General features: G+C 41.3%; 1 protein-coding gene across 2 annotated transcripts in view; it reads left to right on the top strand.

Moving 5' to 3' along the window:
- Positions 1–9,625, top strand: part of ELAVL1 (ELAV like RNA binding protein 1) — a 27,233-nt gene extending 17,608 nt beyond the window's left edge. The window contains exons 4-7 of one of the 2 annotated variants that reach the window (XM_010190558.1): positions 723–948; positions 4,784–4,804; positions 6,024–6,047; positions 8,051–9,625. In XM_010190558.1, coding sequence (XP_010188860.1) covers positions 723–948; positions 4,784–4,804; positions 6,024–6,047; positions 8,051–8,375 — 596 coding nt within the window. In that variant the 3' untranslated portion in view covers positions 8,376–9,625. The remainder of the gene's footprint in view (positions 1–722; positions 949–4,783; positions 4,805–6,023; positions 6,048–8,050) is intronic. The other variant, XM_010190561.1, reaches the window with a different exon arrangement.
- The last annotated feature ends 2,913 nt before the right edge of the window (positions 9,626–12,538 follow it).

Below are 12,538 nucleotides of genomic sequence, written 5' to 3'. Positions count from 1 at the left end.
GAAACAGCATCCAGTGGCTGGGGTCTGAAACCAGGGGAGAAAGATGCACATGTTTAACAGCAGTGTAATTGTTTCAGTGCAGTTACCAAGAGGTAATTCTTAATGTTTTTAATGAACTAGGGTATGTGACAGCTAGAAATAATGGACGTGATGTAGATGAAATTGTGATCTCTTCATTACAGAATGTTAAACTGCTTTATCAAGGTTAGACCTTCATGCCCTCATCTATGAACCAGAGTGTGTTTTGAGCCTGGAAAACTGAGAACATTTGGAAAAATCAGTGTCAATCTTGTGCTTGCAGATATTTATTAGTGATAAAGTAATCAAAGCTAAGTGATTTTTGTTTTGGTTTTAACCAAGTAGAATTAATTATTTTCTTTCTTTGTGGAATTCATTTAAAATGTTGAGGGTTTTTTTTTTGTTAATGGAAATATCAGTTGGTGATGGATCTCATGGAATCGTACCACACTGGATTTTCTTTATTAAGTGTTTTAGTCACTGTGGTTGTTACAGCTGAAATGAATGTGTTAATTTGTCTTTTGTTTCTTAATTTTGCATTTTATCCTCTAGCTGCTGAAGAAACATTAGTAAATGTAGAGAACTTGAAAGCTGTGACCATAGAAATATTTAACTTTTTCGTTTTTTGCTTTCAAAATTATTTTGAGTTTATCCTGAACTTCATTTTTTTTTTTTCATTTTTTTTTTATTGGTTTGGTTAAAAGGTTTGTCCAGAGGGGTCGCATTTATCCGGTTTGACAAAAGGTCAGAAGCAGAAGAGGCAATTACAAATTTCAATGGTCACAAACCCCCAGGTTCCTCCGAACCCATTACAGTGAAGTTTGCAGCCAATCCTAACCAGAACAAAAATGTGGCACTGTTGTCGCAGCTGTGTCATTCACCAGCTAGACGGTTTGGAGGGCCAGTGCATCACCAGGCGCAAAGATTCAGGTAGGTTAGGAAGAATAATGCATTTAAGGCTGTACCGCTATCCCCGTGTCCGTCTGGGAAACTGTACTCTTGCAGCTGTGCAGTAATGTCTTCATTGCAGCATGTGTGAATGAATACATAGTGCAGTGTTATGTAAATAATCTGTTGAATTAAAATATGATTGAAGTAAAATTTTACTTGTAAAATTTATATGTAAGTGAATTACATAGAAGTACGTACACTACGGTGTCTGTTTCCACCACTGAGTGTAGTGAGGTGATAGGAAGTAGCAGATTCCAGCTGGGTGCTGGTAGATGCCTGTCTCAACAGATCCCCATTCTGGACTCCATATATCTGAATACAGATATAATTTGGCAACTTTAATTAAAGCTCTGAACTATTGGTTCCAGCAGGGAGGTGTTGTAGTAAAATAGGGAAACCTTATTTCTGATTGAGATTCTGTGTGATTTCTGCCTACATCTTCAGCTGTGCAATTTCTGTCTTTCTTTGGGTTCTTATAAATTCAGTAAGATTATTGAGCAGTTGCAGCATGTTGTCTGCTCCCAGAGCTGTGGAAGATACTGTGTATTTTGCCTACAAGAATTGCCTTAGTTGCTCCGAATACGAGTTGCTTGACTTTGAATTGCCTTAGTCACTTGAAGGAGGGTGTTGATAATTGGACTGTGCTCTGGATAATGCATGATATTCTTATATAATATATGTAATATGCATATATTATTATATTATATCTTGCAGATAAGTAATTTGCTTTGTTATGACATGCGTTCATTGGAGTTTGAGAGTAGTGTTTCCCTGTTGGGAATTTACTTGTTTGGTTTGTTTCTTCTCTGAGGTATCCAATTAGCTCAGTAAAATTAGTCTAAAAACTGAAATAGCTTTTTGCAGTGCAGCTGTTCCAGTATTGCTGTGACCTTCCATAGGGCTTGAGTTCAGTGTTGTGAGAACAGCTGGGCGTAGTGTCTCCAATGCGAAACAGTGGTTTTACACTAGGGGTGATTGAAGGGGTTGCTCAAAGAGACTGGAGTGTCCAGCCTTGGAGATGCTCAAAACTGGACTGGAATGGGCCCGAGCAAGCAGCTGTGGGTGCCCTGCGTGGAGCAGGGGGTTACGGGAGGATTTCCAGAGGTCCCCGCCAACCTCTGTCGTTCTGCAGTTCTCCTCACCTGTAGCCCAGGCAAGTTAATGCAGGCAGCTCCTCAAACAAGATTTCATTATCCTGAAGCACTCATCCAGGTCTCTGTGCCCAAGCCTCAGCCACTCCAAGGAATGAAATTCTTCATTGTTGGATGAACTATTGAAAAACTGACTTTTGTGTCAGCCAGGGCTTCAGTGCGTCCTGGTCCTAGTCAAAACTTGACGCTTGTGTCTTATGTTTTCAATCTTAATGTAATTGGGCATTTTCATCATCATTCTTCCCCTTAAAATTTCAAACAGAATGAAAATGCATCTGAATAAGGTATACAAATAATATTCACATCCTTAATTAAGATACCAAATAACTTTCATTGTAATAACTTTAATTCTATTGTGTAATGATAACTCAGTAATAGTAAAAATTATTAATGTATTTATGTTAATAGTTGCAGGTGAAACTGAATTTTAATGACCAGTTTGTTAATTGGTCTTTTATTATACCATTAAGAGCAGCATTAATGTTATTTACATGCATTTTCTATGTAGTTTTCACAAGTGGGGATATGGAAAAAGAAAGTGTTCTGTCTTTCTGTTCCTTTCTTGTTTCTGTGGTAACTGCATCCACTCAAATCAAGTTGACTGTGCCCAGTGCTCACTTGTCAGCACATTTTGGCCAACTTCTGCTCCTAGTTCTGGGCTTGCTATGGAGAAAGAGCTGCAGACTCTCACATACTTCAGATTGGCAGAGGTAGTAATAGAGCAGTTCTGGGTTAAGCCGTGCCATTACAGATACACTGTGGGGACAGGATTGACATGAAGACAAAAACTGTTCATCTCTTTGTCTTGTCACAGACTTGTAAGAACTTTAACACTTAGTATAAAACTTCCTTCCCTCAGTCACACGTATGTAAATATATGCACAGCACATGCATCATCCCACAGCCCTTCTTCTTTTTCTGCCCGCCTCTGGTGTTAACTGTAAGTTTTTCTAATGAGTCTTAAAGGATGCTGAGCTTTATAACTTATAATTTTTCATACTGTGGTGAAGCTTAGGAACCTTAGCTTGGACTAAGTCTTGTTTGTTTTGTGTAGTGAACAAAACATGATGAAAGGATAAGCTGCTTCCAAAGAGCTCACAGTCCATATAAATTACGGTTGTGGTCTCTGCTGCGTAGAGGTTGAATACTTAAACTGACATTTTGATTACACTTCATCTCGTTCCATCATATCCCTGTAAATCCAGGATTAAGCCTTTAGTATCTCTAATTTGTAATTATTAATTTCCTACAGATATCACTCGGACCCTTTGTTTAATGTTCGGTTAATCCTTTGTAGTTCCTGTGGTATTTGTGGTTTACATCAGGAGCTGCTCGTAATGCCTTGTCCTGCGGGAGTGCTGGCTGGGCCCGCTGGTTTTGAGACGTGGGCCAGAGCGTGCTCTGTTTCCATCCGAAAGCAGCATGGGATTGTGTTTGGAGGACAGATAAGACATTGGCAGCAAGAGTTTCTTTTCAGATTTGTTTACTTAAACAGAATAGCACATCTTTAGGTGTTGAAATTAACTCTGATGACATTAAGGAGTTTAGCTCCTAAAACTCAAGAAGACTGACCAAAGGCCCTAGAAGTTCTGTGCTTTTACAGGTCACCAGAGCTTTATGCTAGAAGAACATTCTTTCAGATCTCAAAAATATTCCCAGTTCGGCTGGTTTTGTTTTCAGACTTGTTCAGGATTGGAGCCAGTTCCCACTCATTTACTTGGCATATGTCTATTGATAGCAGAGTCCATGAGCTGGGTCCAAAAGGCCTGCAGGGGAATTGTTATTTCTTGATAATTCTTTGATGGAGGAGGAACATGAGAAGACTCTGGAGTGTCTAACCCTCTCACGAACGTTACTGCTCAGACAGCTCCCGTTCATCTATTTTGTTTCACTCCAGTGCAGTAGTTTAAATGTTCAACTTTTAAGCAAATTTGTAATTTGGATGCAAGTTGTCTATGTTGAGGATGCCACGGAAGGAAATATTTCATCAAAGTTCTAGAAGAATGTGATACTGAAATTCCTTATCTGGTATGGGGCTGTTTGATTTAATACCTCGTTATTTCAGGCTTACAGCCTGTATCACTGAATTCTCAACAAGGCTTGTTTTGTACACAGCCGATCGTCACCATCTGTATCAGAGTACAGGGGAAGCTGCTTGTGGGAGAAAGAGTGGACGTGACCCACATCAGCATAGTTGAACTCCTGCTCTTGGTGGAACTACTCAAAAGTAAAAAGATGCCAAGCTCATGTGCGATTGTCCTCTAGTGTGTTAAAATAATCCCAGAATCTATTAAAGGAGGCAGTCTGTCACTTAACAGTAGAGCAAAAGGTCACTCATCTAAACGAGAAGCTTATAAAGTGAAAAAGGTTACAATTAAAAATATACTGTGGTGATACTTAATGTCACAAAATGCTGGAGTTTTGAGGTCAGCATGGCTTAAACCATCCATAGGCAATATCATCTACAGATGCTTAGGGAGGATTGAAAAAACAATGTGGAAGAGACAGTATAAAGATAAATGCAACAAAAATGAGGACGCCAGCAGTAAGTATGGTAAGACCGAGGTTGTTCAAATTACAATGTTAATGGAATTTTTAAAACACTTTTTCTGAAACATCTTTGATCTCTCTGGGCTTTAGTGTTCTTTGCCCAAATCGGACAGTCTTTCAAATATCCTTAATAAGTATAACTTCCTAAGAGTCATCTCAAATTTGTGTGATCAAAAACACCTTTTCCTGTAGGACAAGGAGATGTCAGCTGCTCTGTGCCTTCCTGTGCATGGGCTGTGATCTCGAGCTGACTGAGAGATCACAGAATCATTAAGGTTGGAAGAGACCTCTAAGATTACCAAGTCCAACCGTCAACCCAGCGCCACCATGACCACTAAACCATGTCCCAGAGTGCCACATCCACACCATTCTTTTACACCTCCAGGGATGGTTACTCCACCACTGCCCTGGGCAGCCCCTTCCAGTGCTTGACCGCTCTTTCAGTAAGGAAATTTTTGCTAATACCCAATCTAAACCTCCCCTGGTTCAACTTGAGGTCATTTCGCCTTGTCCTGTCACTGGTTACATGGAAGAAGAGACCAGCACCCACCTCTCTACACCCTCACTTTGTGTCCAAAATGCTCAGCTGAATCGCAGTAGGAGCCTGCTCTGCTCATCATGAGTGCTCCCACTATTGCCAAATGTCCTGGGTGATGCTTCCAGGTAGATGCAAATCTAAGTGTAAATTTAGCCTTCCACAGAGGTCTAACCCTATACCATGTTTATTGGCACTTTTGCAGATTTTTTTGATGGTTGCTTTTTAACCAACAAGAAACTTTTGTGAAAAGTTTGTTTTTTCATGTGAATTTGCAAGGTATAACTTCAAGGTATAACTTCACTTTAGAGTCATGTTAGATCTGGGTAAGGAGGGTGTTATTTGAGAGGTGATATTTCCTATGGTTGTTGTACTAAAAGACTTGTCATCTTTTAGGGGTGTTTTTACTCTGTTTGGTTTTCTTTATAAGCCTGTAACATTTCTGTGAGTCGAAGCAGGAAGAGATGAGAATCTGTTTGAAAATTAGTATATCCAAAGAACAGAGGTACTTGCTATTTAAAATTATTTTGCCTGTAATAGGCATTTAGATTTGTTGTCTTTCTATGTTCCCAGCTGCTCTTGTACAAGTGTTTCCAATCCTTGATGTTCTGTTGATTTGGGCTTGTGGGCACAGCCTGAGGCTTTATAGCGAGCAGGTTCAGAGCTACACCGACTGCTGGAACCAACATCATGCAATTTTCTGCTCCCGTGTGCATGAGCAGGAATCCAAGACTGGTGATCTGTTGAGATGAAAACTTTTCAGATATTACTATAAACACATCCTACCAGATCATTACTCAGATGGAAAAAAGCTACAGAGCTGAAGGTGTCTGTCAAAAAAAGTGTATAAAGCATGCAAACACAGGAATATTTTTACAGAAAAGCAAAATAAATATACTTAAACTGCTTTTTCAGTTTTACTTGTCGTACAAGGATTCCCAAACTTGGATTTGCTTGGGGCTGGCCAGCAGCAGTGAGTATGTGCAGCTGAGCCGAGGTGCGCCCGCACTGCGCTTGAGGGACACCAGCGGCAGGCAGCAGCAGCAGCTAGGGTGTGATGGAGGGGAAGGGGCCTGTACCACCAAGCCTGCCCCTGTCCTGGATAGTAGAGGGTCCAATAGCTCAGGCATCCAAGGGAATGAGCTCTTGTAGAGCACTGAAGAGCCTGGGGTGGGGGAGACAGTGACTTGAGTGGCTCTCCTGTATGAGCAGATCAGCCAGAGTGCCACGCTGAACGTGAGCTGACTGCCCTGCGCGTACGTGGGTGCTGCTGCAGCTCTGCTCCCCTTCTGATATACATGCGCTGAGCCCTCCCTTCTGTGTAAAGACAGCAGCAGCTCCTGTCTTTATGCAGGGCAAGAAGTCAGTGAGGAAGTGTTTGGCACTGAATGCAGCATTCCCTGCCCAGACAGCCCCGTTTTCTCCAGGTCAGCAGAGGATCAGGAGCTGCCACTGCCATGTTCTTGGCAGGGAGCGGCACGTGAACTGCTTTTCAGTGGTTTGCACATCACCAGTGGTACACCACAGGTTGGGAACCCCTGCTATAGTATAATTATATTTCTACAACCAGTGACCTCACATTTTAAAATAATACATAAGCACAAGGGATCAAATTGAGTTTTTTACCTTAACTTTCACATTTCCTGACCTTTGAGTGTTTAGCTGTGCAACCATAATATTGCATTAAAATACTTTGCAGCATTGAATTTCTAGGATGGAGACCAGAAGTAGAATTAGAAATGTGGGTTATAGAAGAAAAGAAAATAATACAAAGCAAGACATAAAAAGAAGTGTTTTGCCTTTTGTTATGCATAAATACTGCTGGGGTACTATGCAGAAGGCAGGGTTTAGGAAGAGTGGGTAAGTGACTTACAAAATCCGGTTCAGTATTGTCATATAACTTTTCCTAGTATGACGTTGGTGTAAAATTAATAAGAATAAAACCATACATGCATAATGAAATTGTAAAACTGTGTACTTAAATGTGGTTTGCTATTTTGATGTTTGAAAACTACTGCAGCCAGAATATCTGCATAACTGGTATTTAGGAATAAAACTCTGAGTTTTAAGTTCTGTAGCTAGAAATGCAGGGCATCCCAGTCACTGAGACCTGACCGAGGAAGTGCTCCTGTTTCCTTAGCTACCCCATAGCTGCGAGTACACACGACTGTGGCTTTAGGAGCCTGCTGGTACTGAGAGGGTTTGCCTGCACCTGCTGCCTTATGGTGGAAAAAGGAGTAGGTTTTGTTCTGTTTCACAAAAAAGAAATGTAGATTAAGACACACGATCTCTACTCCTGAAAACAAAACACCCCCACACTTCTCTGCCCCAGCAAAACCCAAAGAAACCCTTTGACATAAAGAGTTCCCAGCGTGCTATTTTAGAGGCAAGCCAAGGAGGATATGGGATGCAGACTCATTGAGCGATGTAAGCGGGAGATGCCTGAGGGTGGCTTGAAGCAAGCTGGGGCCTCTGGGGAGGCGTTGCCTGTTATCCGCACCCGAGCAGTTCCACGCCAATGCCACGGAGCACTCCTGGCAGCCTTAGCCGAGTGTCAGAGATCGATCCAGGTGCCCTGTGAAGGTGATCAAGAAATCTTGCCTTACAACTGTTCTGTTCCCTGGCTATTTCTAAGGATTGTTCCCTATTGATAAAGTAATTGGAATACTTAACTTTTTTTTTCCTGGCAGCTGTCAATTTGATTGTCAATTTGAATGGGGAAACGTTTTCTGGCGGTTTTGATGTCCCATGTAGAAAATATTCATTCTCAGTTGCTTCCCATTCAAGTTAATTTGCTGAATTGAATTGAACTTTTACATGAAATATTGTGCTTTTTATTTGCTAGGTTCTCTCCTATGGGTGTAGATCACATGAGTGGGCTTTCTGGTGTAAATGTTCCAGGAAACGCATCTTCTGGCTGGTGTATCTTCATCTACAACCTTGGTCAAGATGCTGATGAGGGAATCCTCTGGCAGATGTTTGGCCCCTTTGGTGCGGTTACCAATGTGAAAGTTATTCGAGATTTCAACACCAACAAGTGCAAAGGTTTTGGTTTTGTGACCATGACAAACTATGAAGAAGCTGCAATGGCCATAGCAAGTCTTAATGGCTACCGCCTGGGGGACAAAATCTTACAGGTTTCCTTCAAAACCAACAAGTCCCACAAATAACTTGCTCGTGCTTTTTGTATGGAATAGATAATGGAGTGACAGAAGTTGAAACATTTTTGTTAGTGTAAAACTCATTTTGCGCCAATTTTCACAAGTGTTTGTCTTAGTCTAAATGAGAAGTGAAAAAGGTTTTATATTCTGGGATGCAACTGACATGTTCAAATGTTTGAAATCCCACAATGTTAGACCAATTTTAAGTTTCTTTAAGTTATTTCATTTAAAACATGTTAAAAATCCCCTGAAATCTTAAGTAGATTGCATTAACTAGACCCTCTGGATGGTGGTAAAATTGAAGCATGCTTTCACTTATGAGACTAACATTTGTTCCATCGAATGTTGTCTGCAAAAACTGGAATTTTCTGAAAAATGTCAGGCTGAATTAATTAATTTTGTTGTTTTTTATGTTGTTGTTTTTCCTCCCCTTTCCCCTGACCTTATCTACCCCATACCCGGTAGTATGGAAGAAAAGTTGAGAAATACTAATGTTTTAGTTGACAGTAAATTGTTTGATCATTTAATATTCATTACTACGTATATAGTTGAGGATTAGGCTTTTTAAAGTCAAGGTCTTGTAAGTAGTAGCATGCCAGCATAACTTTTAACACCATTGATGAGGTAAGTTGCACACTGAGCAGTGATCAAGCTGTCAAATTCAAAGGTTTTAGAAATCGTACTTTTAAAGCCCACTTTCTAATAGGAATGGACCAAAGAGTTTCGAAGAAACTCCGGGAAGATTTCAGAGTCAAAATGAAACTCCAAAAAGAAAGTGTGAATATATGTTGCTACTTTATCAAACTGAATCTCTTCTGTCCAAATACTTAATGCATGGTGCACTACTTACTGGTTCATTATAATGCAGCAAGATACTTACTCATGTTCAAAGATCATTGTAGTTTGAATTCCTTTGGTAGTTCTATTTTATAAAGAAAAAAACAGTTATAAACATTTGAGCATTGTATTTCTCGCATCCCTTCTAATGAGTGCTAGATTTTTCTATTTTAATAGAATTTTGTTTTGACAACTAGCTTTACTTATTGAACACTCAGCAGAAAAGTACTTACTACTTGCAAGTTAGATATTAACAAAAAAACCCTTTGATTTGTAGATTTAAAGATTAATCCCCCGAGTTTTCTGCAGACTGCCTTGAAACTTTGAGTTGTTCTGTTTCTGTTAATTTTCTTTTGCTTTTTTGTGTTTTTTGTTTGTTTTTACTTTTGCATTTAAGAACATTAAATTTGATTTTGTTTTGCTCAAATTTTGTTTTGTTTTTTATTTTGTTATTTTTTTGCTAAGTATTGCACAAAGTGTCCAGCTTTCAACGAGTGTTGTTTTAAAGAACTGTAGTTCCCCTTTAAGAGTTTTAAATTACTCATTGGACAGATGAGCAGAAGAAAAAGGGTTGTGAAACAAGAGTACTACGATAAACTATCGCCTAGAAACCGTGTGCCGCAGAGCGATGTAACCCCACAGGTGTTCTTCGGTAGGAAACCTGGAAAGGGTTTTACTCGATCAAGTAAAGGCTGTGAGGCTACTGCACACCCCTAGCGGCTTGGCCTGGGCAGCGTTCAGGTCCAGTGTTTATGTGCCAGAAGGTAGCGCAACCACGAACATGGGGTCAGTGGCAGTTTTATTGCAGTGTCTCCTTTTGTTTTGTGTGAACCTCTACCAGTCCCAAAGATTATTTTCAAATTCCAGAGGCCGTCCCATGCTGCCTGCTCGTATCTCTCCATCCCTGGCTGACCTTGCCTTGCGTTGGCAATTTTCTCCTCTTCCTGCACTAGGATCTCCAGCCTCCGCCGGGCTGTGCATCTCTGCATGTTGCTGCTGAAGAGCGGCTGCACGAGCTGCCCGTCGCCGTTAGGTACCTTCAGTGCTGTCTGGGAAATGCTGCTGCTGCTGCTATTTCTGGAATTGCCTGTGGCACACTTCAAGCCTTGGCACAGCGAGCAGCTTCCCACTGTTTCTGAGCTTGTGGGCAGTGAAAGTCAGTGGTGTTTTTGCCATTAATACGTTTAGCCTTGCCTTTCCTGCCAGTCCTGTTCACTCTGTCTTTTGAGAAGCAGTTTTGATGATCTGTAAGAGGGTGGCTGTGACAGAGCAACCAACCAACTCCCACCCCCCAGAGTGTGCTCTCCAGCTGTCTATTCCAGATGTTTGCAGTAATTTATCATCGTTCATGTGTCATCTCAACAAATACATCTTTTCTGTGTACAAAGAGAGATACAGAAGCGTCTGGGCGATTTCTCCCAAGTTAAAACTGTAGTGGAGAGAGGTCTTCTTACTGTGTCCCGTCACCTTTTACTCTCACGCTATTCTGTTCCACAGGAGTGGGTCTGCAGCCGTTTCCAATTTCCTGTCATTCGCCCTTGGTTTATTTCATAGAAGATTGATTTAAAACTAAATGGGAGTTACTGTTCTATCACAGCATTGAGATGTGGGTTCCAGCGAATGACGCCCTAAACACGACTTTGCGTCACTAACAGTTTCAAGCATGCTGGCCATTGCAGCCCTACCCGCGGCACGCTGCTGGGAGCTCACCAGCTGCCACTTCTTGGAAAAACTCCTTGAAGGCTTTTCAGCATCACTGTCAGATATCTGACTGCTTCCCTATTTTTCCATCTCTCATTCTTTGCTAAATAAGAGGAAATGCAGGATATTGTTTCAGTAGTGGTATGAAAACATCTCTTTAGGAAATATCTGATCCCAGCTTCCTTTGATGATTGCTCTGGAAATAGTTACCAGTCAGTTTATGTGAGGAAAGCACTGCTGCTTGAGTCAGGAAAAAAAAGTCCTGCTAAAGTATCAAGGCCTGATTCCAGAAGAAGTGTGTGGTCTGCACCATTCCAACAGTCAGTAAATACTTGGTATAAATAGCTGAAGTCAAGAAAAAATTGTGTACGTATTGATGCTTTTGGTCCTAAGCAATAACCCATGCATCCTACTAGTAAAGACCAAAAGGAAACTTCTGGAAGTGGAAACTAAATTATAACCAGTAATTTGCTGGCAGTTTTTCTACCCAAAATGTAGGAGCATCTGATTTCCTTACCACGTCATCCAGCTTACCCTCCTCTGAAGCTCTCCCTTGAACGTAGTTGTTTCAGGCAAGGTTTTGGCCTTTGAATGCTCAGGGAGTTGAGAAAAACTGGATACGTTCTGCTTTTTCATCTTTAATTTGAGCAAATAGAGATGTTTCTTTCAGGTGACAGTTCTGCCTCAGTGCTTACAAGATCCTGGTAAAACCAAAGGCCTGTCTCAAACCAGAGGTCTCTTACGTTTCTCATGAGATGCAAGGGGAATGTTTTGGGGTCCTCTCAAATAGATTGGAAGCCTCACAGGACACCCCCAGGTACCTGCTTCTGAAGGGTCAGGCATGGTTCCTGATGAGAACATAGAGTTCTGGCTATGCTGCTGTTGCAGCCTCTTGTGTGTGTATGTTGAAGAGAATTACAGTGTCTCAGGGGACAGGGCATGGGTTTTTGTGCCAGCATTTCTGAAAGAATCCATCTGGCTTTTGTGCATCTGAAATTCAGACAACATCATTTCCTCTTTACACTTGATTAGACAGACAAAATGAGAAGTTTTATCTGCCTATGTTTAAAAAGAAAAGGGGAGGAAAGGCTTTTTCATTGATCTTCTTACGGTCAGGGTAGCTGTCCGCAGAGCTGAAGATCTCCCAGTTGGGAATGCGAACGGCCAGACCAGGGATGCTGTTGTCAGGCTGCAGCTGGGCTCTGTTTGCTTTGTGTCCAAACTTGCTTTCACAAAGTGAGACCTTGTTTGCATGCGACTGCTTAGCACTTCAGCAGAAAGTGGCCTTTGCTTCTGTAGCTTTTTTCCCAGGGTGAGTTTCCCCAGGTTTGAGTTACCCTGGGTTTGGGTTACTCCAGGTTTCGGTTACCCTGGGTTTTCATGACCTGCCCATGACCCGTCTCCTTGAAGGCAGATGCAAATCCATCACTTCTGAGCCTTGGCTTCTGGGGCGAGAAGGCGGCTGACTGCGAGGACAGGAGCTTGCATCAGGACTTGATCAGCCTTCAGGACTTTGAATGTTAAGCCAATTCTCTCTTCCAGGAAGTTTTCCCAGCTGTTGAATGTCTGGTGTTATTTTAATTACTGCTTTGTCACTTTTAGCTTTAGAATCGCTTCATTTTATCTTGGTATTT

The sequence above is a fragment of the Mesitornis unicolor genome, unplaced genomic scaffold (assembly GCF_000695765.1).
Source record: "Mesitornis unicolor isolate BGI_N332 unplaced genomic scaffold, ASM69576v1 scaffold24948, whole genome shotgun sequence".
NCBI lineage: Eukaryota > Metazoa > Chordata > Aves > Mesitornithiformes > Mesitornithidae > Mesitornis > Mesitornis unicolor.
This window is presented reverse-complemented; position numbering and strand designations above follow the sequence as displayed.